Below are 19749 nucleotides of genomic sequence, written 5' to 3'. Positions count from 1 at the left end.
TTTTTTATCTAAGGTTTAAAACATTTTATCAAATTTGACTGTACTATTATAATCATTTAGCAACTATTATATGTATTTCGATAACTTCGTTTTCTTATTTGTGTTTTTTTTTATGTAAAGAAGAAGTGTTCTAATTTTATGATCTACCTATTTTTGAATGGTATGGTCTGTTGTTGGGTGCGCGGCAACGAGCCAGACGACAACAACTAAGAGATCGGGTGACGGACAATCTGCAGTACTGAGTTCATTTGGATCAATTCTAGCAGTTTAAGGTGAGTTAAGTCGGTAAGATAATGTACGTATTTGCCCTCAAAACTGTAGGGAACGTCTAGAAGCATTTTCGTGCCAAAACATTAAGTATTCCTTGTGTTGTAGACTGTTTTCTTGCTGTTTAGTGAATCTTTAGTTGGTTCTCATACTCCTGGATTGGACGAACGTGTATCTCTCGTGTTGTAAGATAGTTTTAATAGTAAGTAAGTATTAAAGACTAGTACCATTAATGAGTACCAGCAATGTCCGTCCGCCTAGCCATCCCTTGGTCGTTACTAACGTGTTTAGTATATTATAAGACCCTTATAAATGTACCGTTAGTACTTGATAGAATTTGTTGAACTGGGTACTGTACATACATTTAGTAAGATTTATAGAAATAAAAAAGAGAGAGGCAGGCCATAGTATTGTTGTTTACTGCCTCTTGTTTAGTCGTTATTAAGGTAACTGATTGCCAAATGTTGTTATCCATTATTATGTAGTGTCAAGAGTGATACTATTTTCAACTTTCAACTATTTGGGAAGAACCCCACACACGTTAAAGAACCCACCGCAGTTACCAAAAAGAGTAGGGGTCTTTCCCCATGTGAGTGGTTCAAACCTTACAGTCCGGTCTTGTACTTACATGTAGAAAACTGGTGTGTCACGCCTGAAGGCAGTTTACCAGTTATGTGAAACAAACAAACAAACAAACAAACCATCTCTCTTTCTACTGATGCAGTTTCCAGCCAATCACCTGTCAGATCCAACCGTCACCATGGCGATCGCCGTAGCCCAGCAGCGGCACATGTTCGGCATGGCGTCCACGGTCGCCAACAACATCAGCTACGTGGACGAGCAGACCGTGGTCTACCCGGCGGGGTTACAGTGTATCCTGTACAACATCGACCAGAAGGCGCAGCGCTTCATCCCCGCGTCAGACAAGAGCCAGGGTAAGTGGGGTAATGTGGTGTAACGGCAGAGCGTTCAGAACCAAGAGGTCCCGGTTCAAACCCTGCCATGTCACTGATCTAGATCTTGTGCTCTTGAGGAAGGCACTTTCATGGATGGAGACCTGGCGAACCCCATCTTGTATTAGCTACAAAAGGCAGCAGAATCTTCAGCTAGTTGAAGGCGGCTGCCTCAAAATGAAAGAAGAAGAAGAAAGTGGGGTGGTCTTGGTGTGGTGGATAGAGGGAGTAAGAGAAGAATCGGAGGGCCTGGGGAGAAGCAGGGCCTGGACTTGAACCATATACTTCTCATCGTAGGCTCTCGCATGTAACCGAATTCAAATTTGACACAAAGAGGTGCCAGAACATATAGCACTGAGAGAAGATTCATAGAATGGTGTGAGATAAATAGAAATGTTTGAAGTGCAATCAATATTGTGGAAATATTGTTAATGTTTACTGTGGTGTGATATGCCATAGTTATGAAAACACAAGCTGTGAAATGAAATATGATTTGACGAGGCTCAATTCTGTATGTCAGTTCCATATGAAAATATATAAACATCCATCCAATATATCAACCATATCAAAATATGTAAACATCCATCCAATATATCAACCATATCAAAAATAAATAAACATCCATCCAATATATCAACCGTATCCATCCAACATATCATCTCCCCAGGTATGACCGCCATGGCCGTCAGCCCCAACAGAAGGTACGTGGCGATCGCGGAGAAAGGCGAGAAAGCCATGGTCACCATCTACGACCTGCACTCGCTACGCAAACGGAAAGTCCTGACGTCTCCCGACGTCCAATCAGCAGAGTTTGTCAGCCTGGCGTTCTCCCCGGATTCCAAGTACCTGATAGCACAGGTAAGATGAGAGATGTCTGTTTATGATACCTGATAGCACAGGTAAGGAGATAGTAGCCTCCACCAGGCCTTCCTATGTTGGTACATCCGGATCCTAGAATTTGGCAAAAAAAAAGGAAATAGTTGACCAGGAGAGTCCACGAGAGGGGTTAATTTTCCCCTCTACGTGAGCAAATGAATTCTACACTGACTAAACTCCCCTTTTTACTCTTTTTTTTTAACCCACATTGTTGGTGGAAAATAAGGAGACAGCATGGGAGAGATGTCAGTCTGTCCTTTCTGTGTTTCATTTTAATACATACATGTACATGGACTAGATGAAGATATAACTTAAGTAACATACATGTACTTCTTACAAGACAAACTCAGAATACATGAGATTGTGTATTTAGTTCTTAAGACTACATACTTGGTATGGTTGTTGGCAGAATAAGCAATGCATTTTGTAGTATCCGATGCATTAATTGACATGCACTGTACTTCCTTATTGGCAACACCTCGTGAGCGGAGCCTTTATTGAAGTTGTGATTTTTCCTCACCAGGGCGGCCGTCCAGACTGGGTCCTGGTGTACTGGACCTGGGAGAAGTCAAAGGTCATGGCTTTCACCAAGACAACCAATCAGACAGGGAACCCCATCTACCAGGTAGGAACACTTACTAATAACAAGAAAGGTCAGGGGTGGGAAAGAATTCATACGAATTTTACGGAATACATACGAATTTTACGGAATTCATACGAATTTTACGGAATACATACGATCCACTACTCAGAAACATACGAATTTTACGGAATACATACGATCCATTACCAGAAACATACGATCCTTACTTAATTTGGTGACCTGCGCCTGGATCACGTGACCTCCGCGGCAAATTCAAGATGTCGGACTCTACTCTAGCGAAGGATTGTGTATTTTCATTTCTTCATAGAATATCTTGGTTTTTAAGGACTTCAAGGGCTTATCCCGTCCTGCTAAACACCAGGAACCTCAACCTGCACTTATGTGGGCTTTCTTGGCGACATTTTAGTCTGTATTTTAAGCCAAATAGCAGGGCGAGACTGAGACTCGGTGATACAGGCGCCGGTCACCAAATTAGTAAGGTCCGTATGTTTCCGTGTAATGGATCGTATGTATTCCGTAAGGATCGTATGTTTCCGTGTAATGGATCGTATGTATTCCGTAAGGATCGTATGTTTCTGGTAATGGATCGTATGTATTCCGTAAAATTCGTATGTTTTCGAGTAGTGGATCGTACGTATCCCGTAAAATTCGTATGAATTCTGTAAAATTCGTATGTATTCCGTAAAATTCGTATGAATTCTTTCCCACCCCTGAAGGTAACATTTGCAAAGCAAATGCATAATGTTTACCTTCACATATGGTCTGCTCTATTAATTCTTACTCAAACACATTCATATATATGGCAATGGGAGTCTAAATCCCTCCTGCTATAAAATTGCAACATGATGTAACCCAACACTAGTTACCATGGTGACAGACCTCTGGTTGAGGTCATTGGCCTTATTTGCTTGGAGAATTACAGGAAGAAGAAACAGAGCAAAAACAATATGTTTTCCTTCTACAAAGGTAAACATGAGAAGAATATAAACAGTAACATACTAAACATTACAGAGAAAATAACAGTATTTGTTTCAAATCAAATACAATACAATTCTGAACTTATTCTGTTTCTCCCAGGTGACCTTTAACCCACAGGACAATACGCAGATCTGCGTGGTCGGAAACGGCATCTTCAAACTGTTCCGCTACAGTGAGGGGAACCTCAAACAGTTCGCCTTCCAGAAGACTGAGCCGCAGAACTACTTGTCACAGGTAGGGGGCACTGATGTTAAATTACCATAGATTTTGAAACAAAACCATTGTGGGAAAATTGTACTGGTTGCATGAATTATGATATTTCTGAGATAAATGCCTACGATACTAAGTTTTTTTCTACCATACACAATGCCTCCGTTTACAAGAATATGTCAGTAGAAGTTGACAGAAGATATTTCACTCAGGTGAAAATGAGTACCTACATGTAGCTTTGGTTAGTGACGTCCCTCGGATAGGACGTTAAACGAAGGTCCTGTGTTTGGGGAGAGCCACACCCTGCGCATGTTAAAGAACCCACCACACCTTTCTAAAAAGAGTAGGGGCATGCCCCAGTGTGCAATGGTACAAACACTACTATCTGATGATTCACTATGGACTCCAGGAAGAAATTTACACAAAAACAAACAAACAAACAAACAAATATTTATCCCCCAGGCGTGGGTATCAGACGAGCGCGTGATCGTGGGAACAGACAACGGCCGTCTGCTGCTGTTTGAGTCGGGTGAGATGAAGAGTGACTTCGCTGTCTCCATGGGAACACGGGAAGGTGACCGGTCCAGTCTGGGCAGTGTGACGGAGGGTTCGGGCGCGGCCGGCGGTCCCCCGCAGATCACCGCCGTGGCCGCGTACTCCAAGGGCTTTGCCTGCGCGGGAGGGGCTGGGACCGTCCACATCTACGAGAAAACTGAAGACGCCAAGGACTTCTACAAGAAAACCAGGGAGATCAGGGTAAAGACACGACTCAAAATCTAACATTTTGTCGTAAAGAAGTCACTGTGTTTGTTTTCAATAAATGGACAAAGCTAGAATATTTTTCTTATATTTACTTATTCCTGCTGTTAGCAGTAGAGATACTCTTTGAAATGAAAAACAGTAGCTGAAATTATCTTCCTCACACTCCCTATCCAAGTTTTGATTATACTGCTGATAAGATCATGGTACATGTGATTCCAAAAATATTGCTGGATGCTTCTTTTAAAAAGTTTGAGAACAAACACTTTCCCCTTCTATTTTTCCTCAGTAACATGTACACTTGAGTCACCCTTTCAGATCCAAATATGAAAACGTTTTGTCCAAAGTTTGCATCTGCCCCCCCCCCCAGTACTGACCCCCTGTCTGCCTTAGATCCCCCAGGACCAGCACAGTACCGACCCCAGCCGTGCCGAGGCCCAGGAGGTCCGCTGTCTGACGGTCAGTCCCTCTGAGGAGACCCTGGTGGCCAGTACTGACCAGAACCAACTCTACCACATCTCTCTGTCCAGTGCTGACATCGGCAAGGTAGGAATAGCAGTACTCGTTTATGAAAAGTACTCGTAAAAATTCATATTTTGGCACCAATATTTGGGAGAAGGTTTGATGTTTAACTAGAAAGTAACATTTGCCTCAAACGGTCTTGCCTAACAAACTACTGCTCTGTTCATTCGTACTCAAACACATTAATATATGTTGTAACACCATTCGAAGTCTGTCCTGCAACTTGCAACATAATGTAGCCCGACACCACAGGGTGTCTGCTACAGCACCAGTTACCATGGTGACAGACGTCTGGTCCCAGTCATTGAGCTTATGTGTTTGGAACAGAAGAAGAAACAGAGCAAAAACAATATGTTTTCCACTGGGTAGGTGAACATAATTATGTTTAACAAAGGAAAACATTGTTTTTGCTCTGTTTCCTCTTCCGTTCCAAACACCAATGGTCACGTGACGTCTGTCACCATGGTAACTGGTGTTGGGTTACATCATGTTGCAATTTTATAGCAGGAGGGATTTAGACTCCTGTCACCATATACAAAATGCACTGGTATATGAATGTGTTTGAGTAAGATTTAACAGAGAATTAACAGAGATTTGTGTTACCTTTCTACTAGTTAGTGTTTGATTCTAAAGTGTACTAATCTGAAGTCTCTCCCACCTTGACACAGGGAGACTTTGCTAAGTTTGAGGTCCTGTCCCAGTCCTTCCACCATGGCAGTGTCACCGGCACGGATGTCTGTATCCGCAAACCTCTCATCGCTACTGCCTCGCTGGACAGGTCCATCCGCATCTGGAACTATGAAACCAAGTAAGTAAAAATCCCATCCTTTGTTTTTTTTTACCAGGGTGCTGTGCACCTAAACGTTCAGGTCCAGATTCAAGTCCAGAGGTTTAGGTTCAGGTCGGGACTTGTGAGTCTGGACCTAAACCCAGGGCATATTCAAAAGACGGAAGGGACTTCTCAGTTAACATTTCTCAATGGAAAATGGGGCATGATATGAAGCAAGATATGTTGTTTGCAGAGTAAAACCGTGGCCACATAATTTACGGAGGCCGACACTTGACGATGCCCAATGGCTATGTTTTTTTTTTTCATATTGCAGCACAAGTTTTGTACTATGTGACATGATTGGGAATGTGACATGATTTTTTTGTAGGTTTTTTTGCGACTTGAACCTGAACATTTTTTACAAATCCGGAACTAGTTACAAAGACGGGGAAAATTTCATATAAAGCCAACAAAAAAGATAATCCACTTATGCTATTTTAATTGTTGTTTTCCAGTTTTGTGGCTGGAGAAAATAGAGCAAAGTAAAGTCTAATTTGCTAACCACTACTTGCTCTTCCCCAGTTCTCTAGAGCTGTATAAGGAGTTTCAGGAGGAAGCGTACAGCATCGCGCTGCACCCCTCAGGCCTGTACATCCTGGTCGGGTTCAGCGACAAGCTGCGACTCATGAACCTGCTCATCGACGACATCAGGACATTCAAGGAGTTCACCATCAGGGGGTGTCGGGAGGTGAGATGTACCTGAAATCTGCTTACAATAGCACATCAGCAGAACGTACTGCGCCTGTGTGAAACCCTGAGCTTTCATGGTTTTTGTTGGATGTTTGGTCAACGTTGCATCAGAATTTTGCCTGTTGCAGACAATTATCTTTTCCAACATAACATTTCAAAACTACAGACGGGATGTTAACCTTATATACGTGAATATGACCTTACATGTATATGAGACGTTCTGCCAAAGTGCTCTTATGCTCTTCATAATACTAAGTACATTACAGGTTTCGTGCAGGTGCAGTACGTTCTGCCGACGTGCTGCTTATAATCTCCTTTGATAAGAGTTATAATGTTTTAACTCTAGGTATTAAGAGTTTTTCATATGAACATGTATGTATGGAGAATGTTTCTAGATATGTCAGGTCTTTTGTACTATTATAGTGATGAATCTTAAAGTTGAAACAAAAATTTTACCAGTCCTATTCCTTAGAAGATTGAGATTTTCCATAGCTTCCCCTGGCCAGAAAATCGTTATTGACACAATGTAGAAAGGACTTTTGCTGCATATGTTTCATAGGACATACACGTAACTATTCCTGGAGTTATGATAGAAATATTACGGCTGTCAGAGCTTGTTTACTAGATGCTAATAGTTTAACTCAATTCCGTCCTTCAGTGCTGCTTCAGTAATGGCGGCCACATGTTCGCGGCGGTCCACGGGAACGTGATCCAGATCTACTCCTCCTCGACCTTCGAGAACATCAACAACCTGAAGGGACACAACGGCAAGGTGAGATCCACAGTCAGATCCAACATAGGGGATCTAGCCTCCCCCTGCCAAATCCAGCCTTGCTTTAAGCTCCAAATCCATTGCAAAAACCAGCTCAGCCTAACCCCTCTCCCCAGTCCTTTATCCTTCCACTTCTAGTGATAATCTTAAACCCTCAGGCAGAATCTTGGATTAGACTTTTGAGAGACACTGTCCAGAAGGCTGGCCAATGACTAAGGATGCCCCAAAGGGGGGCCTACATGCCCTTTTTCGTAAGGCGTAATCAGGCCTTTTTAGTCTTCATAATCTGTAGGCAGCCTCCCCAAAAATCAATGTAATTCGTAATAGTACATTAGCCGCAAAGCATAAAGTCATAATCAGCTCTGAGACTTCATAAGCGGCGGCAAAAATTTTGCGTAATTCGAAATCAGTACCCCCCATGCAGGCCCTTAAGATAGGGTTAAAGGTCCTAGACAAAAATGCATTTGATTTACTCTTTCCCTAGATTTACATTACGTACCAACAAGTACTGAATGTGAGTTCTGTCCTTGGTGCTGAAAGACATGTCCACAAAAAAATGATCAAACCATCATCTTTATTATATGATTAAGCACATTCCACAGCAAAAAGGGCTAAGTAAAATGTCATTCATCAAAATGCGTTTAATTTACTCTTTCCCTAGATTTCTATTATGTATTAACAAATAAACAAGTACCGAATGTGAGTTCTCTCCTTGGTGCTGAAAGCCATGTTAGGATGATCATTCCACTGAAACTTACAGGGGAAAATTCCCAATGTTTTTTTTTATATTCAAGATGACCAGGGTTCAAAATCCTGATTTGATTCTTTGACCAAATTAATGTCTCGTGTCTTTCTATCTTTAGAGTAACAAGTGTTAAATTTTTTGTTCTTTTCCTTTAGCGGAAGTTTTATAACTATTTGCTGTTCCTGCCTGTAGGTTCGCTGTGTGAAGTGGAGTCAGGACGACAACAAGCTGGTTTCCTGCGGTATTGACGGCGCCGTGTACGAGTGGGACACGCGGACGGGACACCGTGACGGCGAGAGCGTGCTCAAGTCCTGCAGCTACACGGGCGTGGCCATCTCTCCTGACGGCAAGACAACCTACGCTGTCGGATCTGACAAAACTATCAAGGAGATAGCAGACTCACAGGTAAGAAGCACGGACCACATGTTCAGCATAGACTGACTAGACTGCAATTCCATCTGGAGTTGCAAAGTATGCTAAAATCTAGTGATTGAATGAAACTCAATGAAAGAAAATTGATTCAGCAGATACATGTATTTGCCATTTTCAAAAAAAAAATCTGCTATTACTAGTTTGTTTGTTTTGCATAACCGGTAAACCGCTTCTTTAGGTGTAACACACCAGTTTTGTACATGTACAAAAAAAAATGTAAGTACAAGCTGCGTAAGACTGGACTGTAAGGTTTGAACCACTCACACTGGGAAAGACCGGAAAGGAAATTTGTGTTAAATCCTGTTGTTTGCTGGTTGAATGCCAAAAAGTAAGTTGACCCTGCAAGTTCTTGTCCTGTGTCTTGCAAGTTCCTGTACTTGAGACATTTGTGTTCAATAACAATTTTGTACTATTTCCACAGATCCTGAGAGATGTAGACGCTGCTGACATGATGCTGACACAAGTCGCCATGTCGCACTCCGGCCGCATGCTGTTCGCCGGCACGTCCAATGGGACGCTGCGCTCGCTCAAGTTCCCGCTGACCGTACCCGGGGAGTGGCAGGAGTACCAGGCACACAGCTCGCCAATCACCAAGGTAACGGACCATTCCATTTCTGCCATCAATTGGGGATGTACATGTTGTACAAAAAACTGTTTGCTGACAGATAAAAGTTATAGCTTTGCTCATTATTATATTACAGTCATACCATGGTACAGCGGAAATGTTTTACCTTGTATTTCCTCTCCTCCTCCTCCTGCCATTTCTTCAAATTGGACTCAATTTCCTCATTTTATGGTCAAAATGACATGAAATTTAGCACAAAGTTAGAGTGGCCAAATACCCTTAGACACTTTTTTTCATGTTTTGGATACATTCTTAAAATTGTTTTGTTTAGGTTTTTTGGCCATTTTTAGGCAAAAAAATGTACTAGAAGTTGTTCTTTGTCCAAAACATTTTTACTGACAGACCCAACATGTATATTAATGTTAATTTTCCACCATTCCCTTTTCAATCCACCCCAGATGCACATCACCTATGATGACCAGTACCTGATCACCGCCTCCGACGATGCCTGTATCATGATCTGGAAGATCACAGACAAGGAGGGGCGAGGTCTGAAGGGGAACAAGGAGATCACCTACGCAGAGGAGATCCTCATCACCAAGTCTGACCTGGAGGAGAAGGTAACTTTTCACATTTTCTTCATCAGTTGTGGCATAAGTTGTAGAAAAAAACATGTTGTGACAAAAAAAAACCATACTGTGGCAAAAAAACATACTGTGGCAAAAAACCATACTGTGGCAAAAAAACATACTGTGGCAAAAAACTATATTGTGATAAAAAAAAAGTTATGGCAAAAAACTAGTAAGTTATGGCAAAAAAACAATTCAAAAAGCAGATTTTGTCCTGAGCTGTGGCATAAGTTTTAGTAAGAAAACCATATTGTGGAAAAAATATTGTTGCATAAAAACTAGTAAGTTGTGGCAAAAAAAAAACTATCAAAAAGCATGTATTTGTCCTGAGCCTGATATCTTACCATTATCCTAGCTTTTTCTTGTGAAGCTACAAACACTTACAAAATGAAATATATACAGTATCTTAAAGTTACTGACATCTCGTGTCATGTTTTCTTCAAGAACCAAGTCATGGCAGAGCTGAAGACTCGTGTGGAGGAACTCAAGATGGAGAACGAGTACCAGCTCCGTCTTAAAGACATGAACTACAATGAGAAGATCAAGGAGCTGACTGAGAAGTTCATCCAGGAGATGGAGTCCCTCAAGACGAAGAACCAAGTCCTGAAGGCAGACAAGGACAAGGAGGAGGCCAAACATGAGGAGGAGCTGGCTGAAGTCATGGAGAAACATAGCAAGGAGATGCAGGACTTAGGTGGGTGGAGCTGATTATTACCTCCGGGGGAGGAGACATCCTTCCGCGGAAGGGTTTTGTGAGAGATTTAGATTTTCATGTTCGCAGCTGTTTCTTGCGTTTGGGTGGACGGATTCTTTTGAGACTCGGTATATGTTTTGCTATTGGGCTGCAGATGATGCACGTTCTTTTGTTTTTATTGTATATGTGTTTTCGGGCGTGAAAATGATGCCTTTTGGTGGCCCCAGAACACCCCTTTGAGCATGAAGGTGGTCGTGACCGTTGACCTTTGGTGTGTATTAAGTATTGTCGGTCTCGTCCACGAAGGTGACCCCTCGCACAAAGGGGTGTCCGGTCTCGAAAAATTGTTTGAAACCCTAGTCCTGCGGCGCGCAACAATTGTTGTTGTAAACAACATATTAAAATATACAATAAAAAGCCCGGAGGTATAAAATCTCAGATTTTACTTCACTGTCTACATTTGTAACAGTGTTTGTTTGTTTGTCAGACAAGGGATGACAGACAAAATACCTCCTAGACTCTTGCAGAACTTGATAAGTTCTTCCCTTATTTAATCTGCCAACGGAGACAAAGTTTACGATATTAGGAATTTCTTTAACACAACCATTAAAGACTCTCACATTGCGTACAGAGCTTCTGGCTGGAGTTCTGCTTCTTGGTTAGAGTCTTTATTGGTTGTGTAAAAGAAAATACCTTTTGTGCCAATACCCTATAGTATGTTCTACCAACTTGATGATTGAGACAAAACTGACTGGAGTTCTGCTTCTCGACGCAAGTCTTTAATGGTTGTGTAAAAGAAAATACCAATATCCTATGTTCTACCAACTTGTACATAGACACAGTGCACCTATGGATGTGTTGGTGTTAAATTATTCGCTAACCAATGTCTTCTTGTGCCCCCCAACAGAATCTGCCAATAACCAGAAGCTGATGCTGGAGTATGAGAAGTACCAGGAGCTGCAGGCCAAGTCTCAGAAGATGCAGGAGGACTACGAGAGACAGCTGCAGGAGATGGAGGAGAGTAAGGAGCAGGCCCTGGAGGAGCTCACCGAGTACTACGAGACTAAACTACAGGAGAAAACTGCTCAGCTCGAACAGGTCAGGGGACGTAGTTATCATCTGGAGTTTATGTGTAGTACTATATATAGTCTTAGCACAAAGCTTTGAAATAACCTATGAAGGCTAAGATGTTATGGGCTACTCACAGACTTTATGCCTGAAAGACAACACTGAACTAGAAAAGTAACATTTGCAAAGCAAATACATAATGTTTACCTCGCATATGGTCTGCTCAGTTAATTCTTACTTAAACATATTCTCCTACATGTATATGGTGACAGGAGTCTAAATCCCTCCTACTATGAAATTGCAACATTATGTAACCCATCACCAGTTACAATGGTGACAGACGTCAACAAATCAGGTTTGAAGAAGAAGAAGAAGAAACTGAGCAAAAACAATGTTTTCCTTCGGTAAACATAAAAACATAAATGGAAAAGTTCTACTTTTGGATATTTCCCAAGAATTCTTTGATACTCTCTAACCACCCCTGAATGGGGTATTACTGAGGCACACCATTCCAGAATAGTAATACAAATTTTACCCAGCCTGGTATATATTGTGCAAAGGGTCTAACATTTTGGCACTGTTTCAAATTGTGCTACACCTTCAAAAGTGTCAACCACCCTGTTGACAATCCAATAGCACTGTTGTTGAAACAATGACCTTTTATTAACACAAGAATCGTTTTTATTTCTTCCAGTCCAATGACGAGTCTCGGCAGCAGATGCGTGAGTACGAGGAGACTAAGAAGCAGATTGAGGAAGACGCCGACCGCGAGATCCTGGACATCAAGAACAAGTACGAGAGGAAGCTTCGTGACGAGAAGGAGGCCAACCTGAGGCTGAAGGGAGAGACTGGAATCATGAGGAAGAAGGTTGGTGATCAGTTTTGATATCTAAGTCACATCAGACTAAAGGACTTCAGGCCACACCAATTCAATTTATTGGTTCTCGGATTTTTTCAGAAAAAATATGAAGCAACAGGGTGAATAAAAAGTAAAATTAAAAACAGGTCTAGGTATCCTATATATAGCCCCAAATGCTACAATAGGAGCCATGAAGTCAACACAAAAGGCTGGGTTGATATTTAAACAAGGAATTTTGAACTTTTAATCAAACCACTGCATTGATAGACAGAAAAACCGTAACAATTAGGAAGAGAAGGACTTTCCTCAACAGAGGCAAAATATGAGCATTTTTGACTTGACTCAGAACCAGAATCTTTTTTTTTTTTTTGCAAATCAGAAAAATATGAAGAGGCGAATCTGACAACCAACAAATTAAATTGGCGTGGCCATATATGAACATTAAACTAAGAACTTAAGATAATGACTTCATTTTGATCTTTTATCCCAATGGAGTTAATGGAGTGTTCCAAATCAGAACAGACTTAGTGAACAAAATCCAGAATTTTAGTCTTTTAAACTTTGCGCCCTTGGGAAAGGCACTTAACACACATTTCCCCCCTCAGTTAGAGGGATCCTGGGCCCTACTAGGGTTTGGGTTGGTGTTAGGAAGAGCATCCAGCCATAAAAATCTTGCTTCAAAAAAAGACTTGTACTTGGTGCAATTGCAAGCACGTCTAACCCCCGGTTGGGGAAAAATGACATTAAATTCTGTTAAAAAAAAAAACTTGAACTAAAGTCACTATCCATTTGAACATGCATGCTACAATGCACAAAGTTTAAGTTCTTTCATCTATACAATACTCACAAAATAACACTAATTTAAACACAACGTTCTCCACAGTTTACCAGTCTACAGAGAGACATTGATGAGCTGAAGGCTGAGATTGAACGACTGAAGAATGAGAACGCCAAGCTGCAGTCTGTCATCAAGTCTCTGGAGAAGGACATCTTCGGGCTGAAGAAGGAGATCCAAGAGCGAGATGAGACTATCCAAGACAAGGTACAGTTTGTTCTTTCTTATGTTTGACTGTAAAGGAAGACAAGAAACAGTAGTAGAAAATGCAATATTGCAGAATATCAAAATGTTGTTCTGCAATTCGGAAATACGTTATGCAAATACACAATTAAAAGTCCGGATCTAAACCCATGGCATATACAAAATTGCATGTTAGCAAACATTTTACATCCAATTTGAAAAAGATATTATAGAGTCAGTAGTAAACACAAAAGGTCTTAAACATCATTGAATTGCCTGATTTTTTTAGTATGCAAAATTGCAGGTTGCTTCATTTTTCTTCTACAATATTGAAAATGTCTCTGCAAAATACAGACTGCAGATGGGTATTTCTAACCCTGTTCTTTTTCTGCCTGGAACCAAATATTTGGTCAGCGGGTGCCATACCATAATTTTTTTCAGATAAACAATGTGAAATTTGGTTGGGGGAAAGTTTGATCCAATTTTTTGTTGTTGTTTTGTTTTTGCATAGTTCTTGACCTTGTTTTGACCTGTCTTCATTCTTGCTAACAGGAAAAGAGAATCTACGACTTGAAGAAGAAGAACCAGGAGTTGGAGAAGTTCAAGTTTGTGCTGGACTACAAGATCAAGGAGCTCAAGAAGCAGATCGAGCCTCGAGAGAACGACATCAAGGCCATGAAGGAACAGATCCAGGAGGTGAGATTTCACATTTAAGGCCACACCAATTTAATTTGTTGGTTCTCAGATTTTTTTTCAGGAAAAATATGAAGCGTCAGGGCAAAAAAAAATCAAAAATAAAAATGGGTCAAGGCATCCTATTATAGCCCCAAATGCTATGAAAGGAGCCATGAAGTAAATACAAAAGGCTAGGTTAACATTTAGACAATGAATTTTGAACTTTTAATCAAACATTTAAACCAAAACTGCAACAACTAGGAAGAAAAGGACTTTCCTCAACTGTTGGGGGCAAAATATGAGCATTTTTTAGTTGATTCAGAACCAGAATGTTTGTTGTTGTTGAAAAAAATGAAGAGGTCATTCCGAGAACCAACAAATTAAATTGGTGTGGCCTACTTTACCATTCCCTAGATTTACATGTGTACTCAATGTGAGTTCTGTCCTTGGTGCTGAAATCCAGGTTATGATGATGATTCCATTTAATGATGTAGTGGAAAAGGTTAAAATTCCCTTTTTATACTTAAAATGAATAGGGTTCAAAATGTTAATTTGATTCTTTGACCAGTTCAACTGTACATTCTGTAATGAATGTTGTCTACCTTTATGCCTTTCCTTCATCAATGTATAGTAACAACCCCATGTAAATTTAGCTTGTTTGTTTTCTCATTCCTGACGTTTGTTTGTTTGTTTGTGTTTACAGATGGAGAGTGAGTTGGAGCGTTTCCACAAGCAGAACACACAGCTAGAGTTGAACATCACAGAGCTGAGACAGAAACTGAAGGCCACAGACAAGGAGATGCACCAGGAGAGACAGAGGGTCAGTACTTGAACAATAAGCTATCATGAAAGTTCATCTGTGTTGGTATGCTTGGAGTTAAGACTTTTGACCCAACACAATAAAGTTCTCTCACCTAGAGCTTTTGACCAGTTACTCTGGTCTTCCTCAGTAGACTGACAGTAGGAATACCATTTATAATAACTGGTCAAAAGCTCTAGGTTAGAGAACTTCCTTCTGTTGGATCAAAAGTTCTAACTCTGAACATGTACATGATGCTCATGTCATAGCCTTCTGTCAGCCTTTTTGCACCAATTTTTTTTTGGTTATGCTTAGCCTAATACTATTAACAGGTATTGAAAAATGCACTCTCGCTGCAAAAGTCACGTTTTCTGTGTGAGACTTGGAGACACCAGGTTGCCTGGCACAAAAGTTATGCCTTCTGAAATGAACTGTGCCCTGTCTTGGCTAGCATGTGAGCAACAGACCGATCCTGAAGCCCTGCCCACCAACATCAAAACATAGAAATGCAAACATTTGACAGACATGCAGTCACTCTCTCATTGGTCGAATTGCTAATTTCCGCTCTCTCATTGGTTGATATTCTAATTGTGATGGACATTCCGGATTGGTCATTACCTTTACAGGTGGCTTACCTTCTAAAATAAAAAGCCACTGTTTACTGCAACCTGAAATATTGATGGGCATCCTAGCTTTTTGCTCTGGTTATCTAGTGAGCAACCTGATAAAAAAGTATTTCGAACCCTGGTCAACTTAAGGTAAGTCCACCTATCATTGCAGACTTGATTAAAAATGACTCATCTCTCCCCTCACAGGTGCGTGATGTAGAGGCCATGAACAGGCGTTTCAAGACAGACCTGCACAACTGTGTGGCCTACATCCAGGACCCCAAGATGCTGAAGGAGTCCATCAAACAGCTGTACGCTACATATGTACAGGATGACACGGTAAGAACATGTTCCTCTGTATCTTAGTGGACTTTTCTTGGACAAATAGCAGGGCTGGAAATACTGGGTGCATGTGCACCTTAGTACACCAAAACTTGCAGCTGTGCACCCAATTCTTTTCCGTGGGTGCTATTTTTGTACGTTCACATAATGTAAAGATATTTTGATGCTTATTGTATATTCTGAAGTTAGCGAAAAATGATAAAATCTTTTTTGTAGTACTTGTTTAAGATTTTGAGGTTAGAATTTGGATTCATCAGAATTAAGAATTTTGGGTTTTGCTGACATTTTACTTTATTTCATATGGTGCACCCAAATACACTCTGAAATAGATGTACTAAAAGCTGATTCAACTGTTTGGCATTATCTATACCTTGTATGGATGACTGTCTAACAAGTGATGCTTAACGAATCACATACATTAATTTAGTCCCAATGAAAGACAGCAGACATATTTTGAAGTCTCTGTCCCTAAACTTGTAGTTGATGTGTGATTTGCTTTGAGGCATGAATAATCATAATTAACAGTTTGATTTTTATCGCTGCATTTGTCTGTTTGCAATACTGAGTATCTGTTTTCCTTCCATGCTGCGTAATAAAAGGAAGTGCGTCCGTCACAGAAGGTAGGACCTCGGGCCACGTGTGTGTGAAAGTGCTGCACATTCCACAGTGTGCCAATCATAATTAATGTCATCACTCGAGAACACAGAGTGCCCAATAATAATGTCATGTCACCTTAAACCTCTGCCACTCATAATAATGTCACTCCATACCAATGCTGCCAATCATTGTCACTCAACAAAAGTGACAATCATTGCAATGTCACTTATATAAGACCACAGAGTGCCCAATCCTAATGTCACCACACACCACATAATTCCATCTCCCTTGCAGGATAATGGAACCAATCATCCAGTGCACTCATTCACCATAATACATCACAGAGACTTGCGGTGACACACTGTGTTTTTACACTGCTTTTAATCCACCAGAAGTGCTCTGAAAGGCAAGATCTGATAAATTGAGAAGCCTGGCAGCCACTCCCCAAAAGCACCCACCAAAAATAGAAGGTTTTTCACAGGTTGCTCAGAGGAAAATATTATGCTGCAAATCCTTCCTCATGGTTTGTTTGACTACTGTGCCTTTATACATGTACATCGGTGAAGGTTAGACATCCAGGTAATAAGACAAAAAACAGTTACTCAAGCAACTGGGCATGATTTGGGAAATGGTCAGACATTTCAGGTAGCATCCACTACCTTTCATCAGTGACACTGGGGACTTACAGTATAAACCTGTCAGAAAAGCAGCTTTATAAGTACGAACTATTGATTGATATGCAAATAAGTGAAGACAATTTTTTTGCTGTGCCTTCAGATTGAATCTGCGAGCGTGGACGCTGACATCCAAAAGGAGTACGCCCGCCAGCGGGAACACCTGGAACGCAGCGTGGCATCGCTGAGGAAGAAGCTGTCCAAAGACACGGAGATTCACCGCGCTGACAACGTCCGTATCATGCAGGTACGTCATCCAATGTCCTTCCTGTAACAGTCTTGGCTTTCATACTATCATGAAAGTTCATCTGTGTTGGAATGTAGCTACATGTTTCAAGTTAAAACTTAAGATCCAACACAAAGAAGTTCTCTTAGTACCTAGAGCTTAGTCTCAACTAGTCTACTGAGGAAGACCAGAGTGACTGATCGAAAGCTCTAGGTGAGAGAACTTCTTTGCGTTGGATCTAAAGTTTTTATCTTGGGCTCTTGTTTATGCAGTCTTGTGTTACCTGGTGATTTCTTGAAACTCACTAAAAAATTATGCTGTCATTTGGTTTTTGGCTCTTTGCTATTTCCCCACAACTCTAAGTGTCTTAAGTTTACATATTTTTTTCTTTAAAGGAAAAGCCGCTATAATTGATTGAGAGATTTGTGCTTAATTGTCTCTGGTTCATGCATGACCCCTTGACTAATAAAATGGTATTGTAATCACACTGTAACAAAATGAACAACACATTATGGTACATTTACTTATTCCAGAGAATTAATAATAATCCACCATCTATTTGCCCATGTAGGAGAACGTGCTGCTGATCAAAGAGATCAACGACCTTCGGCGTGAGTTGAAGATTGCGAGGACACAGGTTCACGACCTTGAAGCCACTCTGGGCATCAACAAGCAGAAACAGAAGAAGGAAATCCCAGATACAGCAGGTAGGTCTGATGGTGGGAGTGCAAACTAGATACAGGGTCTGTTTGGCTCCCAATGTTAGTAAAACAGGGAAGTTTTTAATAAATTCAGTCGTCGAAACTAGATAAGGTAACATTTGCAAAGCAAATTGCATAATGTTTACCTTCACATGGTCTGACCTAACAAACTATTGCTCTGTTTATTCTTCCTCAAACACATTCATCTATATGGCGAAAAGCCGCTCCAACTCTGTCCTGTGATTACTACATAATGTAACCCAACACCACAGGGTGTCTGCTACAGCACCAGTCACCATGGTGACAGACCTCTAGTCAAGGTCATTGACCTTATGTGTTTGGAGAAGAAGGAACAGCAAAGATAATATGTTTTCCTTCCTTGAACGTAAACATAATGAATTCCTCACTGTTCATACAGCATCAAGTATCACTAGCTACATTTGGTAAGATCTCACACCAATGTTTTTAAGTCTCATCCCAACGTTTTCTTTATTTCAGCGACCTTCACCACCGTGAGCAGTGCCCAGAGCATGGGGCGAACACAGCGGGCAAACGACGACCTGAACCGCATCATTGACATGCAGAAATCTGAAATCAAGAAGCTCCGCTTCCAGGTCAAGGACTTGGAGGAAAAGGTCAACTACAGGCCGGGGTCAGGGAGCAAAGTTCAACTTCCACCAATGGGAGCTGTGGTGGAGAAATTGTAAATGACGAAGAATTACATGGAAATATTTCGGCCTTAAAAAGTCTAGGCTGACTTCTCTGGTTTCTCTGTATATAATAATGATTTTATGTTCAGGTTCTTAGACTATTTGTAAAGAGTTGCTGCACTTGACATGAATTTCCAAGAAGTAATCTATATATATTTGCAGTGTTTTGACATGGTTGGGAGGTAGACACGTGTCATTGAATTCTATCTAGTAGTATTGTAAAGAAAACTCTGACAGTGAATTCTTGTAATTTTTGTATTGCATATATCATTCTGAAATAAACTGAATACCATTCAACAGCACAAGTTTTCAGCACGAAAACATAGTAAGAGTCATCCTTTCTATAACTGCATTTCAATATGACATTTATTTCACTGCCTTTCCCTACTTTTAATAGTGGGAACACCGATCTACATAATATCGTTTGAGTTCATACAAGAAAACTTGAGGCATGAAACAGGGATATTATTCTGTTCTATTCCTAAGCCTCCTTGATAAAGCAAAAGAGGATTGAAGCATTGAATCTTAAGCACAGTCACTGTTATTGCTTCTTTACAATCATCCACACCAGTTTCCTCACCAATGATCAAATGAATTACTGGAAAATGAAAAATCTTAGACTATAACTGCTTCCTTGTCATGACGTTACACATTTTGTGCAACCTTTGCAAATAAATCAATGTTAGGTAAGCATTTTCACCAATGATTTCTGTATGGCTTACTTAAAACTTTAGCACTCCATGCATGTACATGTACCTCTCAAACTGCATTTTAGGTGTAACAAACACTACACTTTTCTCTACAACCATGGTCAGAACACAGGACAATTCTAAGGTAACACCAGAAAAAAACTTAGGCCACACCAATTTAATTTGTTGGTTTTCGGATTCGCCTCTTCGTTTTTTTCTGATTTGCAAAAAAAAAAAAAATTTGATTCTGGTCCTGAA

General features: G+C 40.7%; 1 protein-coding gene across 1 annotated transcript; it reads left to right on the top strand.

Moving 5' to 3' along the window:
- Nucleotides 1-173: 173 nt before the first annotated feature.
- On the top strand, nt 174-19107 carry LOC109486106 (cilia- and flagella-associated protein 57-like). Its single transcript, XM_019789796.1, has 23 exons — nt 174-272; nt 992-1202; nt 1888-2078; nt 2620-2721; nt 3778-3912; nt 4351-4644; nt 5041-5193; nt 5838-5977; nt 6521-6686; nt 7347-7460; nt 8398-8610; nt 9059-9232; nt 9661-9822; nt 10276-10525; nt 11433-11623; nt 12288-12461; nt 13336-13494; nt 14023-14166; nt 14849-14965; nt 15760-15891; nt 17269-17412; nt 17963-18098; nt 18591-19107. The coding sequence occupies exons 2-23, from the start codon at nt 1028-1030 to the stop codon at nt 18797-18799; spliced, it is 3675 nt and encodes a 1224-aa protein (XP_019645355.1). The 5' UTR covers nt 174-272; nt 992-1027; the 3' UTR covers nt 18800-19107.
- Nucleotides 19108-19749: the final 642 nt, after the last annotated feature.

This window comes from Branchiostoma belcheri, unplaced genomic scaffold (assembly GCF_001625305.1).
Source record: "Branchiostoma belcheri isolate BF01 breed outbred unplaced genomic scaffold, Haploidv18h27 scaffold8, whole genome shotgun sequence".
NCBI classification, from domain to species: domain Eukaryota; kingdom Metazoa; phylum Chordata; class Leptocardii; order Amphioxiformes; family Branchiostomatidae; genus Branchiostoma; species Branchiostoma belcheri.
The sequence above is the reverse complement of the archived record's forward strand: the minus strand, read 5'-3'. Positions and strand labels throughout refer to the sequence as shown.